Consider the following 26454-nt stretch of genomic DNA (forward strand, 5'->3'; position numbering starts at 1 on the left):
CATTTTCTCCCCACCAGCACACACAAGCTGGCAAGCAGTGTGTATGTGCTGAGTGAGGGGTCCCTAGGGTGGCATAAGACATGCTGCAGCCCTTAGAGACCTTCCCTAGCATCAGGGCCCTTGGTACCAGGGGTACCAGTTACAAGGGACTTATCTGAGTGCCAGGGTTGTGCCAATTGTGGAGACAAAGGTACAGTTTAGGGAGAGAACACTGGTGCTGGGGCGTGGTTAGCAGGGTCCCAGCACACTTTCAAATCATAACTTAGCATCAGCAAAGGCAAAAAGTCAGGGGGTAACCATGCCAAGGAGGCATTTCCTTACACAACTCCCTCCCCCCCCAAACGAAAGAGGATGAGACTAACCTTTCCCAAGAGAGTCTTCATTTTCTAAGTGGAAGAACCTGGAAAGGCCTTCTGCATTGGCATGGGCAGTCCCAGGTCTGTGTTGCACTATAAAGTCCATTCCTTGTAGGGATACGGACCACCTCAACAGTTTAGGATTTTCACCTTTCATTTGCATTAGCCATCTGAGCGGTCTGAGGTCAGTCTGAACTACAAAGTGAGTACCAAAGAGGGATGGTTTCAGCTTCTTCAGGGACCAGACTACAGCAAAGGCCTCCCTCTCAATGGCACTCCAACGTTGCTCCCTGGGGAGTAACCTCCTGCTAATGAAAGCAACAGGCTGGTCAAGGGCATCATCATTTGTTTGGGACAGAACTGCCCCTATCCCATGTTCAGAGGCATCAGTCTGCACAATGAACTGCTTGGAGTAATCTGGAGCTTTGAGAACTGGTGCTGTGCATATAGCTTGTTTCATGGTGTCAAAGACCTGTTGGCATTCTACAGTCCAGTTTACCTTCTTGGGCATTTTCTTAGAGGTAGGTTCTGTGAGGGGTGTCACTATGGATCCATATTCCTTCACAGACCTCCTATAGTAACCAGTCAAGCCAAGGAATGCCCTGACTTGAGTCTGGGTTTTTGGAGCTACCCAGTCCAGAATAGTCTGGATCTTGGGTTGGAGTGACTGAACTTGGCCTCTACCTACAAGGTGTCCCAAGTAAACCACCGTACCCTGCCCTATCTGACATTTGGATGCTTGCAGGGCCTGCAAAACCTTCTTCAGGTGGACCAGGTGATCCTGCCAGCTGGAGTTAAAGACAGCAATATCATCAAGATAAGCTGCACTAAAGGACTCCAAGCCAGCAAGGACTTTATTCACCAACCTTTGGAAGGTGGCAGGGACATTCCTTAAGCCAAAGGGCATCACAGTAAACTGATAGTGCCCATCAGGTGTAGAGAATGCTGTCTTTTCTTTTGCTCCTGGTGCCATTTCTATTTGCCAGTACCCTGTTGTCAAGTCAAAGGTATTCAAGTATTTGGCAGCACCCAATTTATCAATTAACTCATCTGCCCTTGGAATGGGATGGGCATCTGTCTAGGTGACAGAATTAAGTCCTCTGTAGTCCACACAAAATCTCATCTCTCTCTTGCCATCTTTTGTGTGAGGTTTGGGGACTAAGACCACTGGGCTAGCCCAGGGGCTGTCAAGAGTGCTCAATGATTCCCAATTCCAGCATCTTGTGGACTTCCACTTTAATGCTTTCCTTAACTTGGTCAGACTGTCTACAATTTTTGTTTTTGACAGGCATGCAGTCTCCTGTGTCCACATCATGGATACACAGGTGTGTCTGACCAGGGGTTAGAGAAAAGAGCTCAGCAAACTGCTGTAGGACTTTCCTACAGTCAGCTTGCTGCTGGCCAGAGAGGGTGTCTGAGTAGATCACTCCATCTACTGAGCCATCTTTAGGGTCAGTGGAGAGGAGATCAGGGAGAGGTTCACTCTCAGCTTCCTGGTCCTCATCTGTAACCATTAACATGTTTGCATCTGCCCTGTCATGAAAGAGTTTGAGGCGCTTCACATGGATCACCCTTTTGGGGGTCCTGCTAGTGCCTAGGTCTATCAGGTAGGTGACCTGATTCTTTCTCTCTAGCACTGGGTAAGGGCCACTCCATCTGTCCTGAAGTGCCCTGGGAGCCACAGGCTCCAGAATCCAGACTTTCTGCCCTGGCTGAAACTCAAACATAGCAGCCTTTTGGTCATACCACATCTTCTGGAGTTGTTGGCTGGCCTCAAGGTTTTTACTAGCCTTTTCCATGTACTCTGCCATCCTGGAACGGAGGCCTAGTACATAGTCCACTATATCTTGCTTAGGCTCATGAGAAGGTCTCTCCTAGCCTTCTTTCACAAGAGCTAGTGGTCCCCTTACAGGATGGCCAAACAGAAGTTTAAAGGGGGAAAACCCTGCTCCCTTCTGAGGCACCTTTCTGTAGGCGAAAAAGCAGACATGGCAAGAGGACATCCCATCTCCTTTTGAGCTTGTCAGGGAGCCCCATGATCATGCCCTTCAATGTCTTGTTAAACCTTTCAACAAGACCATTGGTTTGTGGATGGTATGGTGTGGTGAACTTGTAAGTCACCCCACACTTATTCCACATGTGTTTAAGGTATGCTGACATGAAGTTGGTACCTCTGTCCGAAACCACCTCCTTGTGAAATCCCAGTCTGGTAAAGATACCAATGAGTGCTTTGGCTACTGCAGGGGCAGTAGTTGACCTAAGGGGAATTGCTTGAGGGTACCTAGTAGCAAGATCCACTACTACTAGGATATACTGATTCCCTGAGGCTGTGGGAGGTTCAAGTGGACCCACTATGTCCACTCCCACTCTTTCAAAGGGGACCCCGCACCACTGGAAGTGGAATGAGGGGGGCCGTTGAATGGCCACTTGTCTTACCACTGGCTTGACAGGTGGCACAGGAGGCACAAAACGCCTTGACTTTCTGGGACATGTTGGGCCAATAGAAATGGTTGACTAACCTCTCCCATGTCTTGGTTTGTCCCAAATGCCCAGCAAGTGGAATGTCATGGGCTAAGGTCAGAATGAACTCCCTAAACTCCTGAGGCACTACCACTCTCCTAGTGGCACCAGGTTTGGGATCTCTTGCCTCAGTGTAAAGGAGTCAATTTTCCCAATAGACCCTGAGTGTTCCACTGACTTTTCCTTTTGTTTCCTCAGCAGCTTGCTGCCTAAGGCCTTCAAGAGAGGGACAGGTTTCTTGTCCCTTACACAGCTGTTCCCTTGTGGGTCCCCCTGAGCCCAGGAGTTCAACTTGATAAGGTTCCAACTCCATGGGCTCAGTTCCCTCAGAGGGCAGAACTTCTTCCTGGGGAGAGAGGTTCTTTTTCTTTTGGTGTGTTGAAGCTGGTTCCCCAGTATTCTTTCCTTTTCTCTTGGAGGGTTGGGCCATTCTTCCAGGCTCCAACACCTCTTTTTCACCCTGAGCCTTGCACTGTGCCCTTGTCTTGACACACACCAGTTCAGGTATGCCCAGCATGGATGCATGGGTTTTGAGTTCTACCTCAGCTAATGCTGACGACTCCAGGTCATTTCCAAGCAAACAGTCTACTGGGATAGCAGAGGAGACTACCACCTGTTTCAGGCCAGTGACCCCTCCCCTTTCTAAAGTTACCATAGCCATGGGATGTACTTTAGTCTGATTGTCAGCGTTGGTGACTGGATAAGTGTGTCCAGTCAGGTATTGTCCTGGGGAAACCAGTTTGTCTGTCACCATTGTGACACTGGCACCTGCATCCCTCAGGGCTTCTACACTAGTCCCGTTAATTAAGAGCTGCTGCCTGTATTTTTGCATAATAGGGGGCCAGGCAGCTGGTGTGGCTAAGTCTACCCCACCCTCAGAAACTAATGTAGCTTCAGTGTGAACCCTGATTTGCTCTGGGCACACTGTTGATCCCACCTGGAGACTGGCTATTACAGCTACGACACCAGGCCTTTTTGGGACCAAAGCTTTTACCCTTGTACTCAAATGTGGATTGTGAAGAGGCTTTGGACCCTCCCTCCTGAGCAGGTTTTTGGGGCCCTGTAGAAGACTCTTTACTTTTACCCTTGGATGTCTCAACACTCTTCCCCTGGGGAGTCTTTGTGACCCCTTTCTTTTGGTCACCACCTGTGGAAGTCTTGGTCATCCTAGTCTTGACCCAATGGTCTGCCTTCTTTCCCAATTCTTGGGGAGAAATTGGACCTAGGTCTACCAGATGCTGATGCAGTTTATCTTTGAAACAATTACTTAAAAGGTGTTCTTTCATAAACAGATTGTACAGCCCATCATAATCATTTACACCACTGCCATTAATCCAACCATCCAGTGTTTTGACTGAGAAGTCAACAAAATCAACCCAGGTCTGGCTCGAGGATTTTTTAGCCCCCTGAACCTAATCCTGTACTCCTCAGTTGAGAATCCAAAGCCCTCAATCAGGGTAGCCTTCATGAGGTCATAGGATTCTGCATCTTTTCCAGAGAGTGTGAGGAGTTTATCCCTACACTTTCCAGTGAACATTTCCCAAAGGAGAGCACCCCAGTGAGATTTGTTTACTTTTCTGGTTGCACAAGCCCTCTCAAAAGCTGTGAACCATTTGGTGATATCATCACCATCTTCATATTTTATTACAATCCCTTTAGGGATTTTTAGCATGTCAGTAGTATCTCTGACCCTATTTAAGTTGCTGCCACCTTTGATGGGAACTAAACCCATCTCTTGTCTTTCCCTTTCTATGGCCAGGAGCTGTTTCTCCAAAGCCAATCTTTTGGCCGTCCTGGCTAACAGGAGGTCATCTTCATTGAGGCTGCCCTCAATGCTTCCAGAGCTGTTGGACTCCCCTGTGGGAGAAGCAGCATCTCTGACTATCACTTGTGGAGTCAGGGTTGGAGGAACCCTGGTCTCCCTAACTAGGAGTGGAGGGGGGAAATTGTCCTCCACTTCTCTTTAAGGTTGTCTTCAGAGGGGTTGTCTCTAACAAACTCTGCCAAGAGCTCCTGGAGCTGTACTTTGGTAGGGTTTGATCCAGTTTTTATCTTTTTGATTTTGCAGAGAGTCCTTAACTCTGACATCCTAATATGCAGGTAAGGGGTGAGGTTGAGCTCCACCACCATCTCTTCTGCAGTAGACATTATGGGCCATATGTATGAACACTTTTTCCCATAGACACAGAATGGGTAAAAACCTTTGCTACATCTGGCCCTATGTCTCTAAAAGTTGGGATACTTTTTAAGAATCTAAAACTATCTCTAGAACGTAATCCAAACTTTTACAGAACTTTTAAACTCTAAAAGAAATGATTACAGGGACTGACACAAGGCCCTAGCAGGACTTTTAAATTTTTAGAAAAATAGCTCAAATTGCAAAAATCAGTTTCTAATGACAATTTTTGGAATTTAGACGTGTGATCAGATACTGGCTGAGTAGTCCAGAAAATGCAAAGTCTTTTACTCCACCGCTGATCCACCAATGTAGGAAGTTGGCTCTGTATACACTATTTCAAAGTAAGAAATAGTGTGCACAGAGTCCAAGGGTTCCCCTTAGAGGTAAGATAGGGGCAAAAATAGATAATTCTAATGCTCTATTTTGTGGTAGTGTGGTCGAGCAGTAGGCTTATCAGAGGGTAGTGTTAAGCATTTGTTGTACACACACAGGCAATAAATGAGGAACACACACTCAAAGACTTACTCCAGGCCGCTAGGTTTTTATATAGAAAAAAATATTTTCTTTGTTTATTTTAAGAACCACAGGTTCAGGATTTACAAGTAATACTTCGAATGAAAGGGATTTCACTCAGGTACTCTAGGAACTTTGAATAATCACAATAGCATGTACAGTTTTGACAAAAATGGCAATAAGCTATTTTAAAAGTGGACACAGTGCAAAAATCAACAGTTCCTGGGGGAGGTAAGTAAATGTTAAGTTCACAGGTAAGTAAAACACTTACAGGGTTCAAAGTTGGGTCCAAGGTAGCCCACCATTGGGGTTCAAGGCAACCCTAAAGTTACCACACCAGCAGCTCAGGGCCGGTCAGGTGCAGAGGTCAAAGTGGTGCCCAAAACACCTGGGCTTCAATTGAAATAGGGGTGCCCTGGTTCCAGTCTGCCAGCAGGTAAGTACCTGTGTCCTCGGAGGGCAGACCAGGGGGGTTTTGTAGGGCACTGCGGGGGACACAAGCAGGCACAGAAAGTACACTCTCAGCGGCACAGGGGCGGCTAGGTGCAGAGTGCAAACAGGCGTTGGGTTTCAGATAGGAATCAAGGGGGAGACCCGGGGGTCTCTTCAACGATGCAGGCAGGCACAGGGGGGGCTCCTCGGGATAGCCACCACCTGGGCTAGGCAGAGGGTCGCATGGGGGTCGCTCCTGCACTGGAGTTCGGTTGCTTCAGGTCCTGGGGACTGCAGGTGCAGTGCTGGTTCCAGGCGTCGGGTTCCTTGATACAGGCAGGCGCGGTCAGGGGGAAATTTGGATTTCCTCTGCAGGCGTCGCTGTCTGGGCTCAGGGGGGTCAACTCTGGCTACTCACGGGCTCACAGTCGCCAGGGAGTCCTCCCTGTAGTGTTAGTTTTCCGCAGGTCGAGCCGGGGGCGTCGGGTGCAGAGTGGAAAGTCTCATGCTTCAGGTGGGAAACGTGTGGTCTTTAAATGTTGCTTCTTTGTTGCAGAAAGTTGCAATTTCTTGAACAGGGCCGCTTTCCTCGGGAGCTTCTTGGTCCTTTAGATGCAGGGTAGTCCTCTGAGGCTTCAGAGGTCGCTGGACCCTGTTGGATGCGTCGCTGTTACAGTTTTCTTCTAAGTAGGGAGACAGGCCGGTGGGGCTGGGGCCAAATCAGTTGTCAACTCCATCTTCACTGCAGGGCTTCAGGTCAGCAGTCCTTCTTCTTCTTTAGGTTGCAGGAATCTATCTTCCTTGGTTCTGGGAGCCCCTAAATACTGAATGTAGGGGTGTGTTTAGGTCTGGGAGGGCAGTAGCCAATGGCTACTGTCCTTGAGGGTGGCTACACCCTCTTTGTGCCTCCTCCCTGTGGGGAGGGGGGCACATCCCTAATCCTATTGGGGGAATCCTCCTTCTACAAGATGGAGGATTTCTAAAAGTAAGAGTCACCTCAGCTCAGGACACCTTAGGGGCTGTCCTGACTGGGGGGTGACTCCTCCTTGTTTTCCTCATTATCTCCTCCACCCTTGCCGCCAAAAGTGGGGGCAGTGGCCGGAGCAGCGGGCATCTCCACTAGCTGGGATGCCCTGTGGCGCTGTAACAAAGGGGGTGAGCCTTTGAGGCTCACCGACAGGTGTTACAGTTCCTGCAGGGGGAGGTGAGAAGCACCTCCACCCAGCACAGGCTTTGTTCCTGGCCACAGAGTGACAAAGGCACTCTCCCCATGTGGCCAGCAACATTTCTGGTGTGTGGCAGGCTGGCAAAAACTAGTCAGCCCACACTGGTAGTCGGGTATGTTTTCAGGGGGCATCTCTAAGATGCCCTCTGGGTGTATTTTACAATAAAGTGCACACTGGAATCAGTGTGCATTTATTGTGCTGAGAAGTTTGATACCAAACTTCCCCGTCTTCAGTGTAGCCATTATGGTGCTGTGGAGTTTGGGTTTGACAGACTACCAGACCATATACTCTTATGGCTACCCTGCACTTACAATGTCTAAGGTTTTGCTTAGACACTGTAGGGGCATAGTGCTCATGCACATATGCCCTCACCTGTGGTATAGTGCACCCTGCCTTAGGGCTGTGAGGCCTTCTAGAGGGGTGACTTACCTATGCCACAGGCAGTGTGAGGTTGGCATGGCACTCTGAGGGGAGTGCCATGTCGACTTAGTCATTTTCTCCCCACAAGCACACACAAGCTGGCAAGCAGTGTGTATGTGCTGAGTTAGGGGTCCCTAGGGTGGCATAAGACATGCTGCAGCCCTTAGAGACCTTCCCTGGCATCAGGGCCCTTAGTACCAGGGGTACCAGTTACAAGGGACTTACCTGAGTGCCAGGGTTGTGCCAATTGTGGAGACAAAGGTACAGTTTAGTGAAAGAACACTGGTGCTCGGGCCTGGTTAGCAGGGTCCCAGCACACTTTCAAATCATAACTTAGCATCAACAAAGGCAAAAAGTCAGTGGGTAACCATGCCAAGGAGGTATTTCCTTACAATGTCCTCTTAGGAATCTGTCCTGTTCCTTCACAGAAACTGTAGCAGAAAATAGAATTGCAGTCCTAAAACCATAGATGAATCTAAACCAGTTTCAAGATGTGTTCTTATTCACTACATGATCTGACAGATAGGAGAAATGATGAAAAACTGTGACAGGTGAAGTGTTTCATTATTGGGCCACTCCTTTACTGTGGTAACATGAAAGTCAAACACGGTGGGCTCTCCTTCGAGCTCTTTTTGTAAGAGAATTTGTTTTATGTCTTCTATTTTACAGTGTCCTGATAGACTTCAATAAAGTAAATTAGAAATGTGTTGAGAGTGGCAGAATAATTGATTTTATTGTCTACTTCCTATCAATTAAAAACTAAGGAGAATCAGGAAAACTGCATGCTGCTAGGATTCTGCTAAGATGGTTCTACCCATCTTTAGCAACCTGTTCAGGTCCATGGCATTCATCAGGGCAGTTTGGACCCCAGAAGTCCCTAATGCCTCCCTATTTGTCTTTAATTGAGCCCCACGTTTTATGCCTTAGGCATGCAAATAAAAGGAAAAATATGTGGGCTACACCTTACTTGAGGTCATTCCACTGCTCAGTTGTCAAGAATACACTCCAGTGCCGGAATTAACAGTTCATTTCACAGACGTTAGCACTACAAGCAGAAAAACGTGTGCAACCCCCGTATACTCTACCCATCACCATCAAGTTATAGTTGCAATAGTCAATTTCCTTGCTTTTGTATTGTTCTCACCAATTGTGCCCTGTTTTTATGCCACCTGGCTTAAACCTGTGGTGTTGCAGCTAAAAATGGAAGTATATTTGTGAAATGTTTGAAACCCAACAGCTCTATATTCCACTCATAAGTGTAACATCCCTCCCAATTATTCTTGTACTGACTGACATGTCAAGTGTTCAGTGCACTTGACGGGGTTCCACTGGTCTGCCAAAAGTTGAAGAGGGTGAGGGAGAATCAATTTATGTAGAGCAGCATCTGGATTTATCTCGTGCCTCAAGACAATTGTTGCAGCAAGACGTTTTCAAACTTTTTTAAGATCAGCAGTATACTGCTAGGCCATAATAGCCCCGGTGATCAATGCCATCTTTTAGTAGAGGCAATCATCCATTTCCCTTTATTTTCTCAATAAAAGGGATGCAGCAGTGGTTGAATCAGATGTTTTAAGGACTCTTGTATTAAGTTATTGTTTAAAGAATTTGGTTCCTAAGTGCTGGAGTTCAGTAGGTGAGATTATATTATGATGGTGTTAGGCACTTCATGTGACACTAACAATATAATTACATTTTTAAGTACACTTTTTCTGTAAATCCAAAATGTTTGTAGTGCAGTTCTTTTGGGAAAAATAGGTATTGGATGGTAAAATCCAACATTCAGATAGTGACGTCCTAGTTGCAGCAATACTGTAGTACGTTTGCTTAGCAAGGATGCCGCGCACCACGAGGAAAGTTAAACCTGAAGATCCAAGATGCTTGTAATCTTTCTAGGTACACAATAGTTTGCTGCCTACTAGGAATTGTAGTTCACTGCTTGTGCTTTTCTGTGTAGCACTTTCCTTGCACAAGCAGCCTGGATATAGTCTGTGTCAGCACTAAGTAAAATACTGCATTCCTGCACTCAGACCATACGTAACGGTGGTAGTACTTCCAGCCTCATTTCCAAACGTTTTTACGCCTCTGGGGTCTTTTGTGTACTGTACTACTCTGGCAAATCACATTAGGTTTAAACTGATGATCGAGTTTCTGGTAAATCTAGAAGAGGTCGGTTTTCAAAATAACGCCAACACTTTTAGATGACTATCAGGTAAAGAGGACCTTCATCGCTTCTTTTGGTGATTTCTGATGTTGTAGTCAGGAAACTCTTCGTTGTTCAGCAAATGATATTGAAATTTCTTTTGCAGGTAACTAGCTACATCAAAGAACAGGCAAAAGAGCAGTTTCAGATGCTTGTTATTTCACTCAAGGAAGAATTTTATTGTAAAGCAGATGCCCTGATTGGAGTCTGTCCAGAGGTAGGTTTTAAATATACCTAAAAGAGTGCTAAGTTTACTATAGCCTTTTTACCCATTCTAGTGCCTTTCTCCAAGCAGAAACACAATTTAGAAGGTGCTTCATATCGAAGAGGACTCTCCACTCATGCAGTTTTCTAGATCTGCAAGAGGTTTAAAGAGTTGGGACTCTCAGTGTGATAGGTCTCTGCCTCACAAAATGTACAGCTACACTTCCATTAAACAGCAATGCTAACCCAAACAACGAAATGGTAAAGTCATGTGCCATTTCACCTGTAAGATCATTTTTGCCACTTGTGATGTGATATGCCTCTTTGTGTGTGAAGTCACAAGCATTCCAGGTTGTTGTTAGCGTTGGTGGTGTGCCAGTGCTGTTTCGGGTTTATTTCATAACCACAACCATAGCTGTACTTTGTGCACTTTAATTGTGTTTTTGATGTACCCTACGTTCTGGCTCAAACTTGTAAAACTACTGAAATTCTCCAGATAAGGTTATAAACTCAAATAACGCACATCATAACTAACAGCACCCACCCTGACCATAACTTCTGAATTTCAGTAGTTGTTTGGTTTTAATTTGTAACCATAACTGCACTTTTAGTGTTTTTTAGGCTGAATACACACACACACCAATATATATACATATATATATGTATATATATATATATATATACATATATATATAAACACACACGTATAAATATAGATACTGAACAAAACATGAGTTCTAATCTTTCCCTCAAGATCAGTTGTTTTTGTCACATTTTTCCTGATGGATGTTTGTGAGTTTGTATATTTTGATCTGTTTGTTATATATAGAAATGTGTCATAGGTTGGTTATTCATGGACTATTTTAACTAGACAAAGGAAAATAACTTCATTTTAAATCAGTTGTGATGATGGCCATGATCATTTTAAGATGTATTTATTTTTATTACTGTGTATACACATCATTGTGGTGTGTATACTATAGTGATTGAAATAATATTTAGGGGGTCATTCCGACTCCCGCCCGCCGCGGTCACCGCGCGGCCGGCGGGAGCCGCCAGAATACCGTTCCGCGGTCGAAAGACCGCAACGGTAATTCTGACTTTCCCGCTGGGCTGGCGGGCGGCCGCCTTCAGGCCGCCCGCCAGCCCAGCGGGAAAGAGGCTTCCACGATGAAGCCGGCTCGGAATCGAGCCGGCGGAGTGGAAGCTGTGCGACGGGTGCAGTTGCACCCGTCGCGTATTTCACTGTCTGCGCAGCAGACAGTGAAATACATTTAGGGGCCCTCTTACGGGGGCCCCTGCAGTGCCCATGCCATTGGCATGGGCACTGCAGGGGCCCCCAGGGGCCCCGCGACCCCCCCTACCGCCATCCGGTTCCCGGCGGGAGAACCGCCGGGAACTGGATGGCGGTAGGGGGGGTCGGAATCCCCTCGGCGGCGCAGCTAGCTGCGCCGCCTTGGAGGATTCCAATGGGCGGCGGTACACTGGCGGGAGACCGCCAGTGTTGCCGGTCCGACTGCGGCTTTACCGCCGCGGTCGGAATGCCCATTGGAGCACTGCCGGCTTGTCGGCGGTGCTCCCGCGGTCCACCAACCCGGCGGTCATTGACCGCCGCGGTTGGAATGAGGGCCTTAGTATTTAAATAAAGCCCTTGTTTAAAGATCACAAAGGGCCTGCAGTGTCTTCTTGTATTTGTGGCGGGACCTTTGCTCTGCAGTTCCTCATTGCAAAGGTCTCGCCACACGTGTGGGGCCCGGCCACAAGTTTGAGTCACAACTGAGGAGGCTGTTATTGAATTGAGCCCTATATGTTCGAAAATGTAAGATTCGTTGTCTAAACATATCCGACATTGCTTGGAGGATCTCTTATTCTACATGAGTGTCACATTCATTCTTGATTGTGTTCAATGAGTCCTGCTTTATCATAGAACTTGAGAGTGCAGTTGGTTTGAGAGCATGGGTACCATCAATACCTCGCAATAATTTCGAAATGTTCTGCACTTCAATCCTAAGCTCCAAAGAACACTTCTCGGGTTTGATCCCATCTAGTCAACAAGGAATCAACGATTGTACTAAGAAAATCAAGTTATAGGATGTTATATTATTACAGTATATATTAAACTTCAAATCTTGCCTGTCATTATCTTTATTCCTTAAGAAAGACCGGGAGATTGTCCAAACAGTGGACTACTGCTAATGGCATGAATTATGTCAGGGATTTTACAGTTGTACTACTATAAAATTCACTATAAATACCAACTAAAATCAATCACTGCCATAAAAATTGGGTTTATAGGTAGAATGAGCCTGCCAGGTCCCTAAAAATGCTTTTAGCTTCTTGGGACTTTTGTCACACTTTAATTCCACCAAGCCAGTAAGAGAGGGGTCAGGGAACCTTGTTGCAAGGCAGCGAGAGATTGACGCACATCTTCTATGGCCAGGTTTTGAACTTTAAGTCAAGTTGTTTACCGCTGTTAATAATTCCTGAACCTGATGATCCTTCTTTACATTCTGAATAGTGTCACAACCTGTCAAGAGCAGATCTTTTTGGTACTGGGTGGAGGGTCATTTTGGTTTGGTACGAACTGAAACTGGGAGTGTAGAATTGCTCTAGAAAATAATTTCCAACAGAAAGGAAAAAAAGAACCTTCCAACTGCCCAGGCCGAACAGCAAGATGAAGAGCCAAGAAAAACAAGCAGGAACTGGAGAAGCCGAGATGCCTCAAATGCAGTGAACAAGTAGTCAGGCAAGCATAATTACTATGCAATAGGTAGCGGAATGGACTCACTTTTCATATAGTATGAAATAATTCCAAATTGGTTCAGCCTTCTTGAATTCTGAAGCAAAATCTGATAGAGCCTTCTAACTGCAGATTCCTTACCTTTGTATTTCCCAGGTGTCAAACTGGATCCAGAAATGTTTGCATGAGCAGTACCCCTGCGTGCCGTCAGGTGACTTCATTCGGTTCCGCACAATGTCAGTGGGATTGGCACCAAAAGTGATGTTGCAGTCACCCATATAGGCACCACCCAGGGGCGTGGATGTCAGTTATTTTTTTCCACACCAGTTAACACTGATCTGGAGAAGAGCTACCCCTCTCTCTTTTTTACATGCTTTTTTCAACACTTTGTAGAATATTTTTTGTGAAGTGTGTTGAGATGTCACAAAGGAAGGTAGGATTTAAGCCATGTGGCACCTGTCACCGCACCATGTCGGTAATGGATCCGCACCTAGTATGCTTGTGGTGTCTCGAGTGTGACCATGATTCGAAGTCGTGCTCGGACTGCCGGGCCATGTTATGAAGGCTTTGAGGGAGCAGTCCCTAAAGCTGCTTGTGGACTGGTAGTCAACACAGTTGAGCATGACTCCAAGGAGATCTCGGCCCTGATCAAGAAGAAGGTCGCAGGACCACTCGAGGAGCCTTAAGTCCTCTTCCTTCCACTCGAAGTCCTCAGGACATTTGAGGAAGAAGCACACGAAATGTAAGGAGTCGAAGAGATCTTTGACTTCTCCTTTGGCAGGTCCAACTCTGCGCATACACCCCTGTTTCCAGGAGCGAGAGCAACTGCCTCTCAAGTCAAAGGCATTTATGAGGCCATGCACCATGTATTGGAGCAGGCTGACTCCTCTGGGACGTGTTTGGGTCCTGCGGGGTCGGAGGCAGCCCCATCAGGTACTGCACCGGCGGCTTTGGCCTTGGCTCCAATGGGCCATTGTGAATCCGATCATGAATGTAGACCTGCGCTGGTCATGCCAACGTGACCTTCTCCAGTGCCGGTCCCGATGCTGATGCTCCCGGTGCCATTGGCACCCACCGGTGGTTCCATTGTAGTTTCAGGCTTATCCTTCCAAGCACCAAGGATATTCATAATATGATACCGATGTTTCAGTCTCAGTCCTGGATTACAGTGAGAATGACTGGGGCTGCTGGACCATCGTGGCCTCCTGCATCCTGCTGGTAAATCATGCCAGATGGCATATGTGGACTCTGCAGTGAGACCTTAAGTTCTACTGGGAGCAGCATCAGGGAAATCTCCCCAACGTGGTCCAGATCACAGTGGGAACTGCAAAAGACCTGCAGTAAAGGCTGACAAACTGTGATTGGGTCACAGGCAGACTTCTCTCCCTTCCCCAACCATATCTAACAGTGGTGACAGATGTGTCCCTCCTGGAATGGGACAGCTATCTAGGAGAGGTGGAGATCAGAGGACTCTGGTCTCCAGCGGCTCCGGACTTCACATTAACTTGCTGGAGCTCCATGTGATCCGGCTAGCATTGAAAGCATTTCTTCCCTCCGTCAAGAGGATGTTTGTAGAAGGTTGGCTCCATTTATGGTGTACACCTACGGTGTGGCACCCTATACTGAATCCAGGCATCCCTTAGTGATAGTGAATAGGTGACCAGATAGCAAAAGCTCTCTAAGGGTAGCTGATGCAAGCATCTGAAGCTTATTCAGAAGCAATGTAAAGCACTTGCAATACCACAATAATCGAACAGTAACTCACACACAAGTGTTGTACAAATAAATGTTTCTTTATTACAGCACTAACTACTAGATTAGCATTGGTATTTCTCCCTTTGGAGATATCTACACACAATATACACACAAAATAACCAGCAGAAATACCAGGACCAGGTGCAGAGGGGAGAAGGGACTCGGATTGTTCAGCTGCTGTCATGATCTGTGGAACATGCTGGTGGAACCCAGGGACGGATTCCTGATGTGGAGGACCTGAAATGGAAGGGGACCAAGCCCAGCACCCTTGAAGGTGCCCACGTGGTCGAGGTAGCAATGCCCACCCTCCAAGTCGGTGGAGGAAGAAGTCCAGTTGTGGGGTCCAGGAGCTGCAGAGGAGACGCCTACGAGCTGTCCCTCGCCGGTCGCCGGATTGCAGGAGGGTCAGTGACCAGCCAGGTCACCAACAAGCTCTGGCAAATGCAAGCAGGAGCTGAAGATGTATGTGCAGAGTTTTGGGGACCAGAAAGGTCCAGTATACTCTACCTTTGAGGGGGAGTCAGGGCTGACCCTCATCACCTAGGAAGGCCAGAAGAAGTTATTGGAGCCCCCATGAGTGACCGTCAGGGGATGGACACAGGGAGTCACAGAGAGACCTCAGCAGCCCAACCAAACAGAAGTCCCACGTCGAAGAGTTGCAGGATAGGGGCTGATCTTCAAGTTGCGAAGTGCTGGAGGCCAGGCTTCTTGGCACCTGAGGATCTTTTGGAGGAACATTGAACAACCTGTGGCACAGCAACAGTTGCAGTGCATAGGGATCCCAGTCCAGTGGCAGGAGCAGGGGCCCACAGTCTCCCATGTTGATCAGAAGACAGGCAGGACCCAGAGAAAGCCACAGACCCACCACCTGTGAAGAAGAGCCTTTCGATGTCCATGGAAAAGCAGACCCTCACCAGCCGGTCGACGTTGTCTTGAGGTGCCTGCGGATGCCGCGGGGTGACTCCTTCACTCCAAGGAAAATTCCTTCAAGCTTCCAGGTGCAGACAGTGGCCCTCATTACGAACATGGCGGGTTGGCCCGCCATGCCGGCATTTGTGGCTGAAACCTCCAGCCGCATGGCGGGCCAACCCGCCATATTCTGAACAGGGTGAACGCTGCCATCGGCGGCCCTCACTCACAGCCAGGCTTCCGCCGTCAGGACCCCTGGCGGTGAGTGGAAACACTATCCGCCAGGGTAGCTGCGCTACCCTGCGTTTAATGTTCCCATTTCCACCAGCCTTTTCCTGGCTGGTTCACCCACCAGGGAAAGGCTGGCTGAGGGGGTGCCCCTGCACTGCCCATGCACTTTGTATGGGCAGTGGAGGGGCCCCGGTGCAGTGCCCCGTCACGCAGGTCACTGCCCGATTTTCGGGCAGTGATCTGCGCGACGGGTGCAACTGCACCTGCCGCACAGAGGCATTGACTGTCAGTGTCCCGGCTGGGCCTTTCTGTCAGCCGGCAGGCAGAAACAATGTTTCCACCCACCGGCCCACAGAAATGTTCATAATTTGGCCGGCGGGGTTCCGGGGTCGCTGGTGGTCAATGTTTTGAGCGCCAGCATGAACACGGCGGTTGTTACCACCATGTTCATAATGACCACCAGGGTCCTTGTGACCCTGGAGGATGCACAGCCTTGGATGTTGCAAATTCTTGCAGGATCTGGAGAAACAATGTTGCAATGGGAGCTTTCCCACCAGAAGGAGACCTGTTTCGGTTCCAAAGCAGACCAGCAGCAGTTCCAGAGGACAGGAGCAGAAGATGTCTTGCAGAGAGTTTCTTGTAGAGTCTTCCTCGACAAATCTGAGGACCCATCCTCATGGGAGCCCTTAAGTAACCCTTAAAGGGGGTTGGTCACTCTCTGAAGTGACCCACCTATCAGAGGGGGTCAGGGACATCATCTACGTGGCCTAATCAGTCAGATGCTACCAGGGACCTCTGCCCATTTGTTTCCGAGATGGCAGAATCAACCAGACACCTAGCAGAGCTCTGTGCACCTCCCTAGGGGAGGAGCTGAAAAGGGGGTTGTCACTCTCCTGTCCTTTGCGCAATTTCACACCAGAGCAGGAACCAGGGGTTCCTGAACTGGTACAAACTGGATTATACAATGAGGGCACCAAATGTGCCCTTCAAAGCAGTCTTGTGACACTCAGAGGCAACCCCAATCCAACCCCTACGTACCAAATACACAAGGGGATGTGGTTACATCTCTCCCTTACAGGAAATCCTTTGTTCTGCCTGAGCCAGGCTCACCAGCAGGAGGGCAGAACAGTGTCTGGGGTCAGCAGCAGGGTGGGCTGGCAGCCAGACCCCGTAAGGCTGCACAGACAGAACTGGGGGATCCTCTAAGGAAACCCGAAAGTACAGGGGATCATGCAACTAGCACTGGAATCAGTGTAGTTGCATGATTACAACATCTTTGATACCAAACATGCTGAGGTTCGGAGAAACCATTACACAGTTGGGCCACTTGTGTTGACCAGGGTCCATTACATACATTAAGATGGCTTCCCCACACTTACAAAGCCCAGGGAATGGAGTCCAAGGCTGTAGGAGTACCCTGCACATGCAAGGGTACCCTCACACTTAGGGGCATGCAACCTGCCCTTGGTCTGAAGGGTTTACCAGAGGGGTGACTTACAATGTCTAAGTGAAGTCACCAGAATACAAGGCAAGCCTTAATCTATGGTGAAAGGTGTATGTACCATTTCAAGCAGGCTGCAATGGCAGGTCTGCAGACACAGTTTGCCTGGGCTCCATTGGTGGCATAGTACATGCTGCAGCCCCTGAGGTCCCCTGTGTACCAATGCCCCGGGTACCTGAGTACCATGTACTAGGGACTTACATAGGTGAACCAGGAGGCCAATTCTGGGTGTAAATGTTTACAGAGTAACCAAATTTAGGGGAGAGAGCACTGGCACTGGGGCCCTGGTTAGCAGGATCCTAGTGCACTAAAGTCCAAAACATACTGAGGCAAAAAAAGTGGGGTGCACTACAACCAGAACCCAGCTTACTACAGCATTGTTTGCAGGTTTCACCAACAACACCATCCCATGTGGTACTGCAACAAGCAGGACTGGGTGGGGTCGTGTACCCTTTGTCAAGAAGCCCTATGTCTCTGGACATGGCGAGAACAGCAGGGAATTTCGTTGGTGGTTCAACACCTGGCAAGGTCTCTGAACGCCAGGGCGGACAAAGTCAGCCGTTAATGCGTAGTGGATCACAAGTGGCATCTCCATTCAGAGGTGGCACAAGGACTCTTTCACCAGTGGGGAGAGCATTGGCTAGATCTGTTCATCTCCAAAAGGAACGGAGATTGTCAACAGTATTACACGTCGGAGTTTCCAAGGCAGCAATTGCTTCGAGGGGCTTTTCATTTCAAGTTGATTTCAGGCCTCCTGTACCCTTTTCTGCCTCTAGCACTTCTACCCAGAGTTCTCAAGAAGATCAGGAACGACCGGGCCCGAGTCATTCTTGTAGCACCAGACTGGGAAGGAGAGTCTGGTGTCACTAGCTTCTGAAAATGAGCATCAATCCTACGATCGGGCTACCGCCTCGGGGGGATTTTCTGTTGCAGCAACAAAGAAGGGTCCTCCACCTGAATCTGTCAACTCTCCGCCTCCTTGCGTGGAAATTGAGCGGTGACAGCAGTGTCCATCCCACTAGAGGAAAAGTTGTGACCACAGCGTTGGCTGGTGGGGTCCCAGTCCTGGACATCTGTTAGGCAGGAACGTGGGCATCCCTGCACATGTTTGCCAAACACTACTGCCTGGACTGTCAGGTACGCCGGGATGGGCATTTCACCCATTCCGTCCTGCAGGAGTTCTTAGTATAGAAAATTTGTCTGCAACCCACTGCCAGGAGGTTATGGCTTGTGTATCTATTCAAAGGTAAGCTATCTGCAGCTAGAAGTCTCTATCAGATGAGCAAGTTACCTACCTTCGGTAACGCATTATCTGGTAAAGACAATAGGTGCAAATTCCTTACAGCCCCACCTATTCCTCCCTGCTCTGCGGACAGATTCCTAGGGCTAGGGTTGTTCCCATTTCAGGGCCCTAGTTTGTCCAATAGTGGCCACCGGCCTGGAGGTCCTATCTCCGGGCCGGCGGCTGCTACTGCCATGGCGGTCCGTATGGTAAATTGTTGGGTTGGCTGCAGCCAACCCACCAATGTCATAATGTGGTGGTATGTACCACCAGCCTGTTGGCGGTACTACCGCCACATTATTACCGACCGCCGGGGTCATAATGACCCCCATACTCTGTAAGTGCTTGCAACCATTGAGGTCCACAGTTACTTTGTGCAAAAAATTTGCACCCAAAGACATTGAGGAGCATAGAGCGAGTAGACATTTATTTGCAATCCTTGTGATTGTTGTGCAACGGTGTTCTGGTTGGAACCAGTTGTTCAATTGAACATTTTTAGACTGGGCTTGGCCATCCTTGAATATCATCAAGCTCAGTTATTTTAGATATAATGTTGTTGAGTCGGGTATACTGAGATAAAAGTTCATCAATGTTTGTCACTGTAAATGTTAAATAAATGATTCTTTCTGAGGACTGTGTTCTTTAATTAAAGTGCCTCCCAGGACTGGTGTCATACAAATCAGAAGGATACTTGATCAAAGGTGTCCCGCTCGCCCCACATAACCCAGAGGAGTAATCTTAAACATGAACATTGTAAGTGTTTTTGCCTGCTATCCCATTACCCATTACCCCTGGAGATTAATTGCCAGCCCTGGTATATATTTCTACGTAGATTAAAAATTGTTCTCTAGTAGCATGGGTGGTCCAGCATCATCCCAGCGGAATCGCCTGTAATTCAGTTGAGTGGCTTGTGACAGTGATAAGTAAGGGGAAAGCCTTTGGTTTATGTGGCCGCAGTTCACAAAGACAACTTCCAGAGCAGCAGGACAGCAACATGCAGCTCAGTCCTCTGCTCCTCTAGCATCTGTGGCTGCAAAGCCACTTTTGTTTGTCCTTGTTGGCACACAGACACCCTGTCAGAGGCAGAATCTGATATTGTCTCAAAAGAATGGCAAGCTAGCAAAGTGGGTCCTCCAAATTGTAGATCAGGGCTAAGCCCCATCCCATTTCACCCTCCTGCAACTTCCACCAATATCGGTGGGGCTGATGGAGGTCCACATGTTCATCTTGGAGCTCGAATTACAGGCCAAGGTGGCTATACAGAGAGTTCCGGCCATGGAAGTGGGAACTGGCTGTTAATCCCACTAGTTCCTTGTACCAAAGAAAGACAGAGGCCTTTGTCCTATTTTAGATCTTTGCCCTCTAAATGCTTTCCTGCAGAAGGACACATTTATGATGCCTATGCTAGGTCATGTCCGCTCTGCCCAAGACCCCAGAGACTGGAAGGTGGTATTGGACCTGCAGGAGGCTTATTTTCATATCCCATATCCCTGTCCTGCAGGCCCAGAGGTGCTACCTGTGGCTCACAGTGGGTCAGGAGCATTTTCATTTCACAGCGCTCCCTTTTGGCCTTACCACTGTCCCTCAGGTATTCACGAAAATGATGATAGTGGTCGCAGCACACCTTCGGAGATTGTGGTTCCCGTCTTCCCTACTTTAATGACTGACTGATGAAAGCAGGCTCGCCTCAGGCAGTCATCAACCATCTAAAGGCGAAGGTGAATCTCCTCATATTGTGGTTCAGTTTCAATGTGCTGAAGTCCCACCTGACTTCTCCCTAGATGCTCCTTTTCATAAGAACAATTCAAGATACTGTACAGTCTTGTGCCTTTTCTCTGGAGCGAAGAGTCCAGAACATTAAGGCTATGGTCCCAGTGTTCCGACCTCTGGCCTTAATCTTAGTGTGGATGACTCTGAAGCTGCTCGGATTTTTGGTCTCCTGTTTTGCTGGTGAAGCATGTCTGATGGCATAAGCAGAAACTACAATCAGAAGTGAAGATCCAGTAGACACAGCTTCAGGGAATCTGTCGGAGTTGTATCCATATCAGTCAGTCAATAAATTCTTATTCGGCATTAAAGGCATAAAACATCAATACATAATGTAGGAAGTTGGCTGTGTATCTACTATTTCAAAGTAAGAAATAGTGTGCACAGAGTCCAAGGGTTCCCCTTAGAGCTCAGATAGTGGCAAAGGTAGATAATTCTAATGCTCTATTTTGTGATAGTGTGGTCGAGCAGAAGGCTTCTCAGAGGGTAGTGTTAAGCATTTGTTGTACACACACAGGAAGTAAATGAGGAACACACACTCAAAGACTTACTCCAGGCCGATAGGTTTTTATATTGAAAAATATCTTTTCTTAGTTTATTTTAAGAACCACAGGTTCAAGATTTACACTAAACACTTTAAATGTAAGGTACTTCACTTAGATATTTTAGGAACTTTGATTGAAAACATTATCCTGTAGAGCCTTTGTAAAAATGGCAATAAGCTATTTTCAAAGTGGACACAGTGCACAAATCAACATTTCCTGGGGGAGGTAAGTAAAGGTTAGTTTTGGAGGTAAGTAAAACACTTACAAGTCTCAGTTCTGGGGCATAGGCAGCCCACCGTTGGGGGTTCAAGGCAACCCCAAAGTTACCACACCAGCAGCTCAGGGCCGGTCAGGTGCAGAGGTCAAAGAGGTGCCCAAAACACATAGGTGCCTATGGAGAACAGGGGTGCTCCGGTTCCAGTCTTACAGCATGTAAGTACCTGCGTCCTCGGGGGGCATACCAGGGGGGTTTTGTAGAGCACTTGGGGGGACACAAGTAGGCACACAAAACACACTCTTAGCGGCACAGGGGCGGCCGGGTGCAGTGTGCAAAGCAGGCGTCGGGTTTCAGGTAGGAATCAATGGAGGGACCCGGGGGTCACTAGCGGTGCAGGCAGGCACAGGGGGGGATTCTCGGGACAGCCACCACCTGGACTAGGCAGAGGGTCACCTGGGGGTCACTCCTGCATTGAAGTTCGGTTCTTTTAGGTCCTGGGGGCTGCGGGTGCAGTGTTGGTTCCAGGCGTTGGGTCCCTTGTTACAGGCAGTCGCGGTCAGAGGGAGCCTCTGGATTCTCTCTGCAGGCGTCGCTGTGGGGCCTCAGAGAGGTCGTCTCTAGTTACTCACGGGCTCGCAGTCGCCGGGAAGTCCTCCCTGAGGTGTTGGTTTTCTGCAGGTCAAGCCGGGGGCGTCGGGTGCAGAGCTTCCGTTGGGAAACGTGAAGTCTTTGGAAGTTGCTTCTTTGTTGCAAAGAAGTTGCAGGTTTTGAACAGGGCCGCTGTTCACAGGAGTTTCTTGGTCCTCTAGTCCAGGGCAGTCCTCTGAGGCTTCAGAGGTCGCTGGTCCCTGTTGGATGTGTTGCTGGTGCAGGTTGTTGAAGGTGGAGACAGGCCGGTAGGGCTGGGGCCAAAGCAGTTGTCGTCTTCCTCCTTCTCTGCAGGCTTGTAGGTCAGCAGTCCTTCTTCTTTCTTCAGGTTGCAAGAATCTGATTTCCTGGGATCTGGGGTGCCCCTAAATACTGAATTTAGGGGGGTGTTTAGTTCTGGGAGGGCAGTAGCCAATGGCTACTATTCTTGAGGGTGGCTACACCCTCTTTGTGCCTCCTCCCTGTGGGAGGGGGGCACATCCCTAATCCTATTGGGGGAATCCTCCATCCATCAGATGGAGGATTTCTAAAAGTAAGAGTCACCTCAGCTCAGGACACCTTAGGGGCTTTCCTGACTGGTGGGTTACTCCTCCTTGTTTTTCTCATTCTCTCCTCCAGCCTTGCTACCAAAGGTGGGGGCAGTGGCCGGAGGGGCGGGCATCTCTACTAGCTGGGATGCCCTGGGGTGCTGTAACAAAAGGGGTGAGCCTTTGAGGCTCACCTGCAGGTGTTACAGTTCCTGCCGAGGGAGGTGAGAAGCACCTCCACCCAGTACAGGCTTTGCATTATATTCTGTAAAACTGGCTTTAAAAACTATTTCTGTTCATCTAAGAACCACAAGCAATCCAAAAATATATTTTGGGTTCTACATTTGTGTTTGAGGCCACATGTACATTGGCCCAAATCATCCCTCATTATGGCACCTGAATTTTAGCACCTCGTCCCTTATCTTAGAATAAAGGCTAATCTTACAGCCACGCTGTTTTCCAATTATTGCTAGTATGTCCAAGCTTTAAGGGAAAAAGTTCTACACTGTCCCAACACATACGTGTCATAGACAAGTCGTCTTTCTTTCACCACATTTTGTGCCCCTTGCACACCGGCTGTAGCCCCGAGACAACGCACACACCCAGCACTCTGAGGCCCTTTAGAACCGAAATATGTTGAGGGGAAACACACTTGCTACCCCTATCCAAAATCCTACTTCTTGGCAGGGTGTGCCTTGTACTGCCCTCTCCACTGCTTCCTCCTGCCTTAAAAGCTGTTGGGGAGTTCACTGTGTACTTTAAATTGTGCACGGCAGTGCAGGGCGCCCTCACCTCCTAAGTCGGCCTCTTTTTCTCCTGCTTTCTTCCTGCAGGGTGTATTCAGGAAGTAATCAGTCCTCTCTTCTCCCACGTCGGGCCCTGGCAGTACGAGGGGAGTGGGCGCAATCCTCAAGCTCTACTGTCCCCCCCGCTTCCCTCAACACGTTGTTTCAAGCTCCTTAGCGGCACAAGCGGCACTGGCCACAGCTCCTCCCGCAGTCCTGGGGAGATGCTGCGCCTGCTCCTGCGTGCACAGCAGCGACAGTGACGACGGAAGAGAAGAGTCTCCTTTGGAATTGAAAGCAGCATTGTATCCATATATCTGATAGAGACTTCTAGTTGCAGATTCTTTACCTTAGAATTTCCCCCAGGTGTCAGACTGGATCCGGAGATTTTTCTTCAAGCAATACCCTTGCGCGTCGGTAGGTGGCGTTGTGGAATCACATTTTACAGTTCTTAGGTATGCTATACCTAGTGGCCCCTGTGATACACAATGACAATCTCTGCACAGGCCTATCATTAAGTAAAGAGGCCTACAAATGTAATTCGCTACTGCTAGGAAGGCATTATGTTGCAAGGCTTGCTCTCTGAACAGCCATCATGAAATATCATCGTCATTGCATGCTAGCTGAAGCAATCTCCCTTCTGGAAAGTACCAGTCTGAGTACGTGATGTTCTCAAGTTCTGTCACAAGATAGACCATGTGATATTAGACCCGTAGGCCACCTTGTGTAAAATCCTTTTCTATGCTTTTTGTTACTATATATGGTATGATAGGAAAAACTACCTTCAGCCATAATGGAGAAGTAATCATACGTCAATGCCAAAGAACCAATAAGACGTTGAATTATGTTTGTGGTTTAATACTATAAAAGATTGTGTATTACTTCCTTGTATTAGGCTGTTCGTGTACACTAGTACAGAGCATCCTCCATGTACATGTCTTTCTATTCTATCGCTAATAAATTCATTATGTTTATCTAGAAGAGCTGGCTAACGGTCGTTTGTATCCTGAATGGGTGCTGAATAATTAGGCGTCTACATTTCGTGGCAGAATTGCGGTCTTGTTCAGCGGATAGCTCCCTTCAGCCCGGCTCCTGACAATTGACTGATTTAATCTGCAAACATCACACAGTACAAACACCGCCCTGCACTCACTACATATTTGATACAAGGGGTGGGAGTAGGTAGGATCACCCCACAGGGCTAGTTGTACTGTGACCCTTGTCTATGGTTCTGCCGTCACATGTGGTTGCCTGACTTGTTCACCTCTATTGCATTATCTGTGTGTCACTGGCCAAGGATCTGGTCCAGTTTCCAATATCACACAGCCGCACCCTGCCCCAGGATATTTTTTATCTTTCCCTCCTGACTATTCTGTCATCTCTTGATTCGCCCCAGAGAACGCCAGTGTGGACGCTGTCACTAGCACCTTGGGTACTGTCTGATTTCAAACTTTGTGTGAGCTAAGGTGGACATGGCTGGCTGAAATTGTGGCATGAATGCAGACCGGCTTGCTTCCTGCTTTTGCTAATAAATAATTGCGGCTGGCAGAGAGAGGCTGCGTGCGTGAATGTACCCGTTGTTATCCCTTCTGTGTCATGGGGTATGAGCGGTGTAAAAAAAATACACCGACATCCTACTGTTTTCTGGAGCGATTGTAATTGTCTTCGTGTTATGTAACAAAAGGCTAGGGTAAGACAGTGACGAGGAACCCTCTTAGTAAAGGCAAACTAGAGACACATCAACATAGCCCCAAGGACAGTCCAGCATACCAAATAGCAACGAAGGAAGGCCTATATGCACTACTGTACTTAGACTTTGCAAGGAAACTGACAGTAGTGTTTCTGTGGCTTTGCGGACATGTGTGGTGCTTTACAATGCCGCCTACATACTAGTAGCATATGGGATGTCCCTTGAATTTGGGGCTGTCCTGTATTTGGAGGATAAAAAAAATAATAAACTGAACTGAAGAATGGTTTCCTCCACATGGTGGGGGGGCTGACAAGGGCAGGGGAGATTGGAGGACGGAAAAAAAAATATATATATAGAGATAATAGGGGCTTGTCAAGCTCTCCTCCTGTGGAGAGTGCACAGTCACAGGAACAAAACATCGATTTTGTTTGAGGACATTTGGGAAATACACTACAGCCTGAGGGCACCACAACAGGGACCAAACACTCTGAGCTGCCTCTACAACAGCAGGCAGAGACGGAACGTGAAAGCCGCACCCTGGCATGGCATTTGATGGATGAGGAAGTGAAAAATAAAAGCAAAACGTAAGAGACCTTGTGAAAGAATTAGACAGTTATTCCATAGCCAGGGTAAAGAGGAAGTGGCTAACGCAATTAGAAAACATGAACAGAAGTACTAACAGATATCAAATGAAATGGAAAGGTGTATTGGCAAGGGGCGAGAGGGATCACACAATTTACTATGGGATATGTCCACGTATGCACATCACACAATCCATAACATCAAGATGTGGAAGGAGGTGCTCAGCAATACAAACACACAGCTGGAGATCACAAGACACAGTCTCTCGACGTAAATAAAAATGTATAGCGTTAAACAGAATAATAGCCATGGAAAGGGCTGCTTTGGAAGGATCTGGATACATTGTTTAGCATTATTGTACCATGAGATTTGTGGGAGGATTGTAAGAAGGCGATACACTGGCCTGAAATATGTGACCGCTACTCCAATTACTACACTATCTGAGTATGGGAAAGGTTTGCAAGTAGACAAGGGATGGCTGTAACATGCTTACACACTGTAGAAAATGTAAGTTAAATTTTTAAGTTACCACACGTAGAAAGACACAAAATTCTGACTTTATTACTTGTTAGTGGCTTTAGGTTAAGATCCTCAGGGGAGCATTTCCCTGTAGAGCTGTGGATAGTGTACAACAGTGGTTCCCAACATATAGTCCGTGGACCCACTGGGGTCCGTGACACATTCCCAGGGGGTCCCCAGGCCTGGCTGGGAGGAAGTCACTTCTCTAGCTGGTGCCTCTACAGAAACATATGTGTGAGTGTTTTTATATTTATTACTTCCTTTCTTCAGCAGGTTTAAAAGCACTGCAAAGAGCATTGTACAGCGAAAATAAAAGCGTCAAGATAACTCCAGTGATTAATGTACCTGCTGGGGAGGAATGAGAGTTTTGGACAGTGGCTGTTTTGACTGAAAGGTAGTGCAGATGGTTAATATGCAGGCTGCAAAGGATGTGTATCATGAAAAGAACAGTATTTTATGTGAATGGCTCAGTGGGTTACTGCTTTTGTCACAGAGATTCTTTAGTTACTGTACAGTTCATAATAGTAATCTAGCACAGTGAGCTATGAACTGCAATTAAGGAGCTGCATGCCAACTGCATAGCACAAATTAGAAAGCAGTTTTTTACCAGTCTTTCATTTTCCTTATGCTGCTCAAAAGAAAAAGAAAAAAAAAGAGTTTGCCTGTGTAAAAATACATTCTTATTATTAAAGACAACGCTAACGAC

At 47.7% G+C, this 26454-nt stretch overlaps 1 protein-coding gene across 1 annotated transcript in view; it reads left to right on the forward strand.

Annotated features, from left to right (window-relative positions):
• The window catches only part of SMC1B (structural maintenance of chromosomes 1B), a 2375007-nt gene that overhangs the window by 2268802 nt on the left and 79751 nt on the right, over nucleotides 1-26454 (forward strand). Inside the window, exon 24 of the mRNA XM_069228259.1 lies at nucleotides 9953-10063. Within this exon, the coding sequence (XP_069084360.1) occupies nucleotides 9953-10063 (111 nt within the window). The remainder of the gene's footprint in view (nucleotides 1-9952; nucleotides 10064-26454) is intronic.

The sequence above is a fragment of the Pleurodeles waltl genome, chromosome 4_1, assembly GCF_031143425.1.
Source record: "Pleurodeles waltl isolate 20211129_DDA chromosome 4_1, aPleWal1.hap1.20221129, whole genome shotgun sequence".
NCBI lineage: Eukaryota > Metazoa > Chordata > Amphibia > Caudata > Salamandridae > Pleurodeles > Pleurodeles waltl.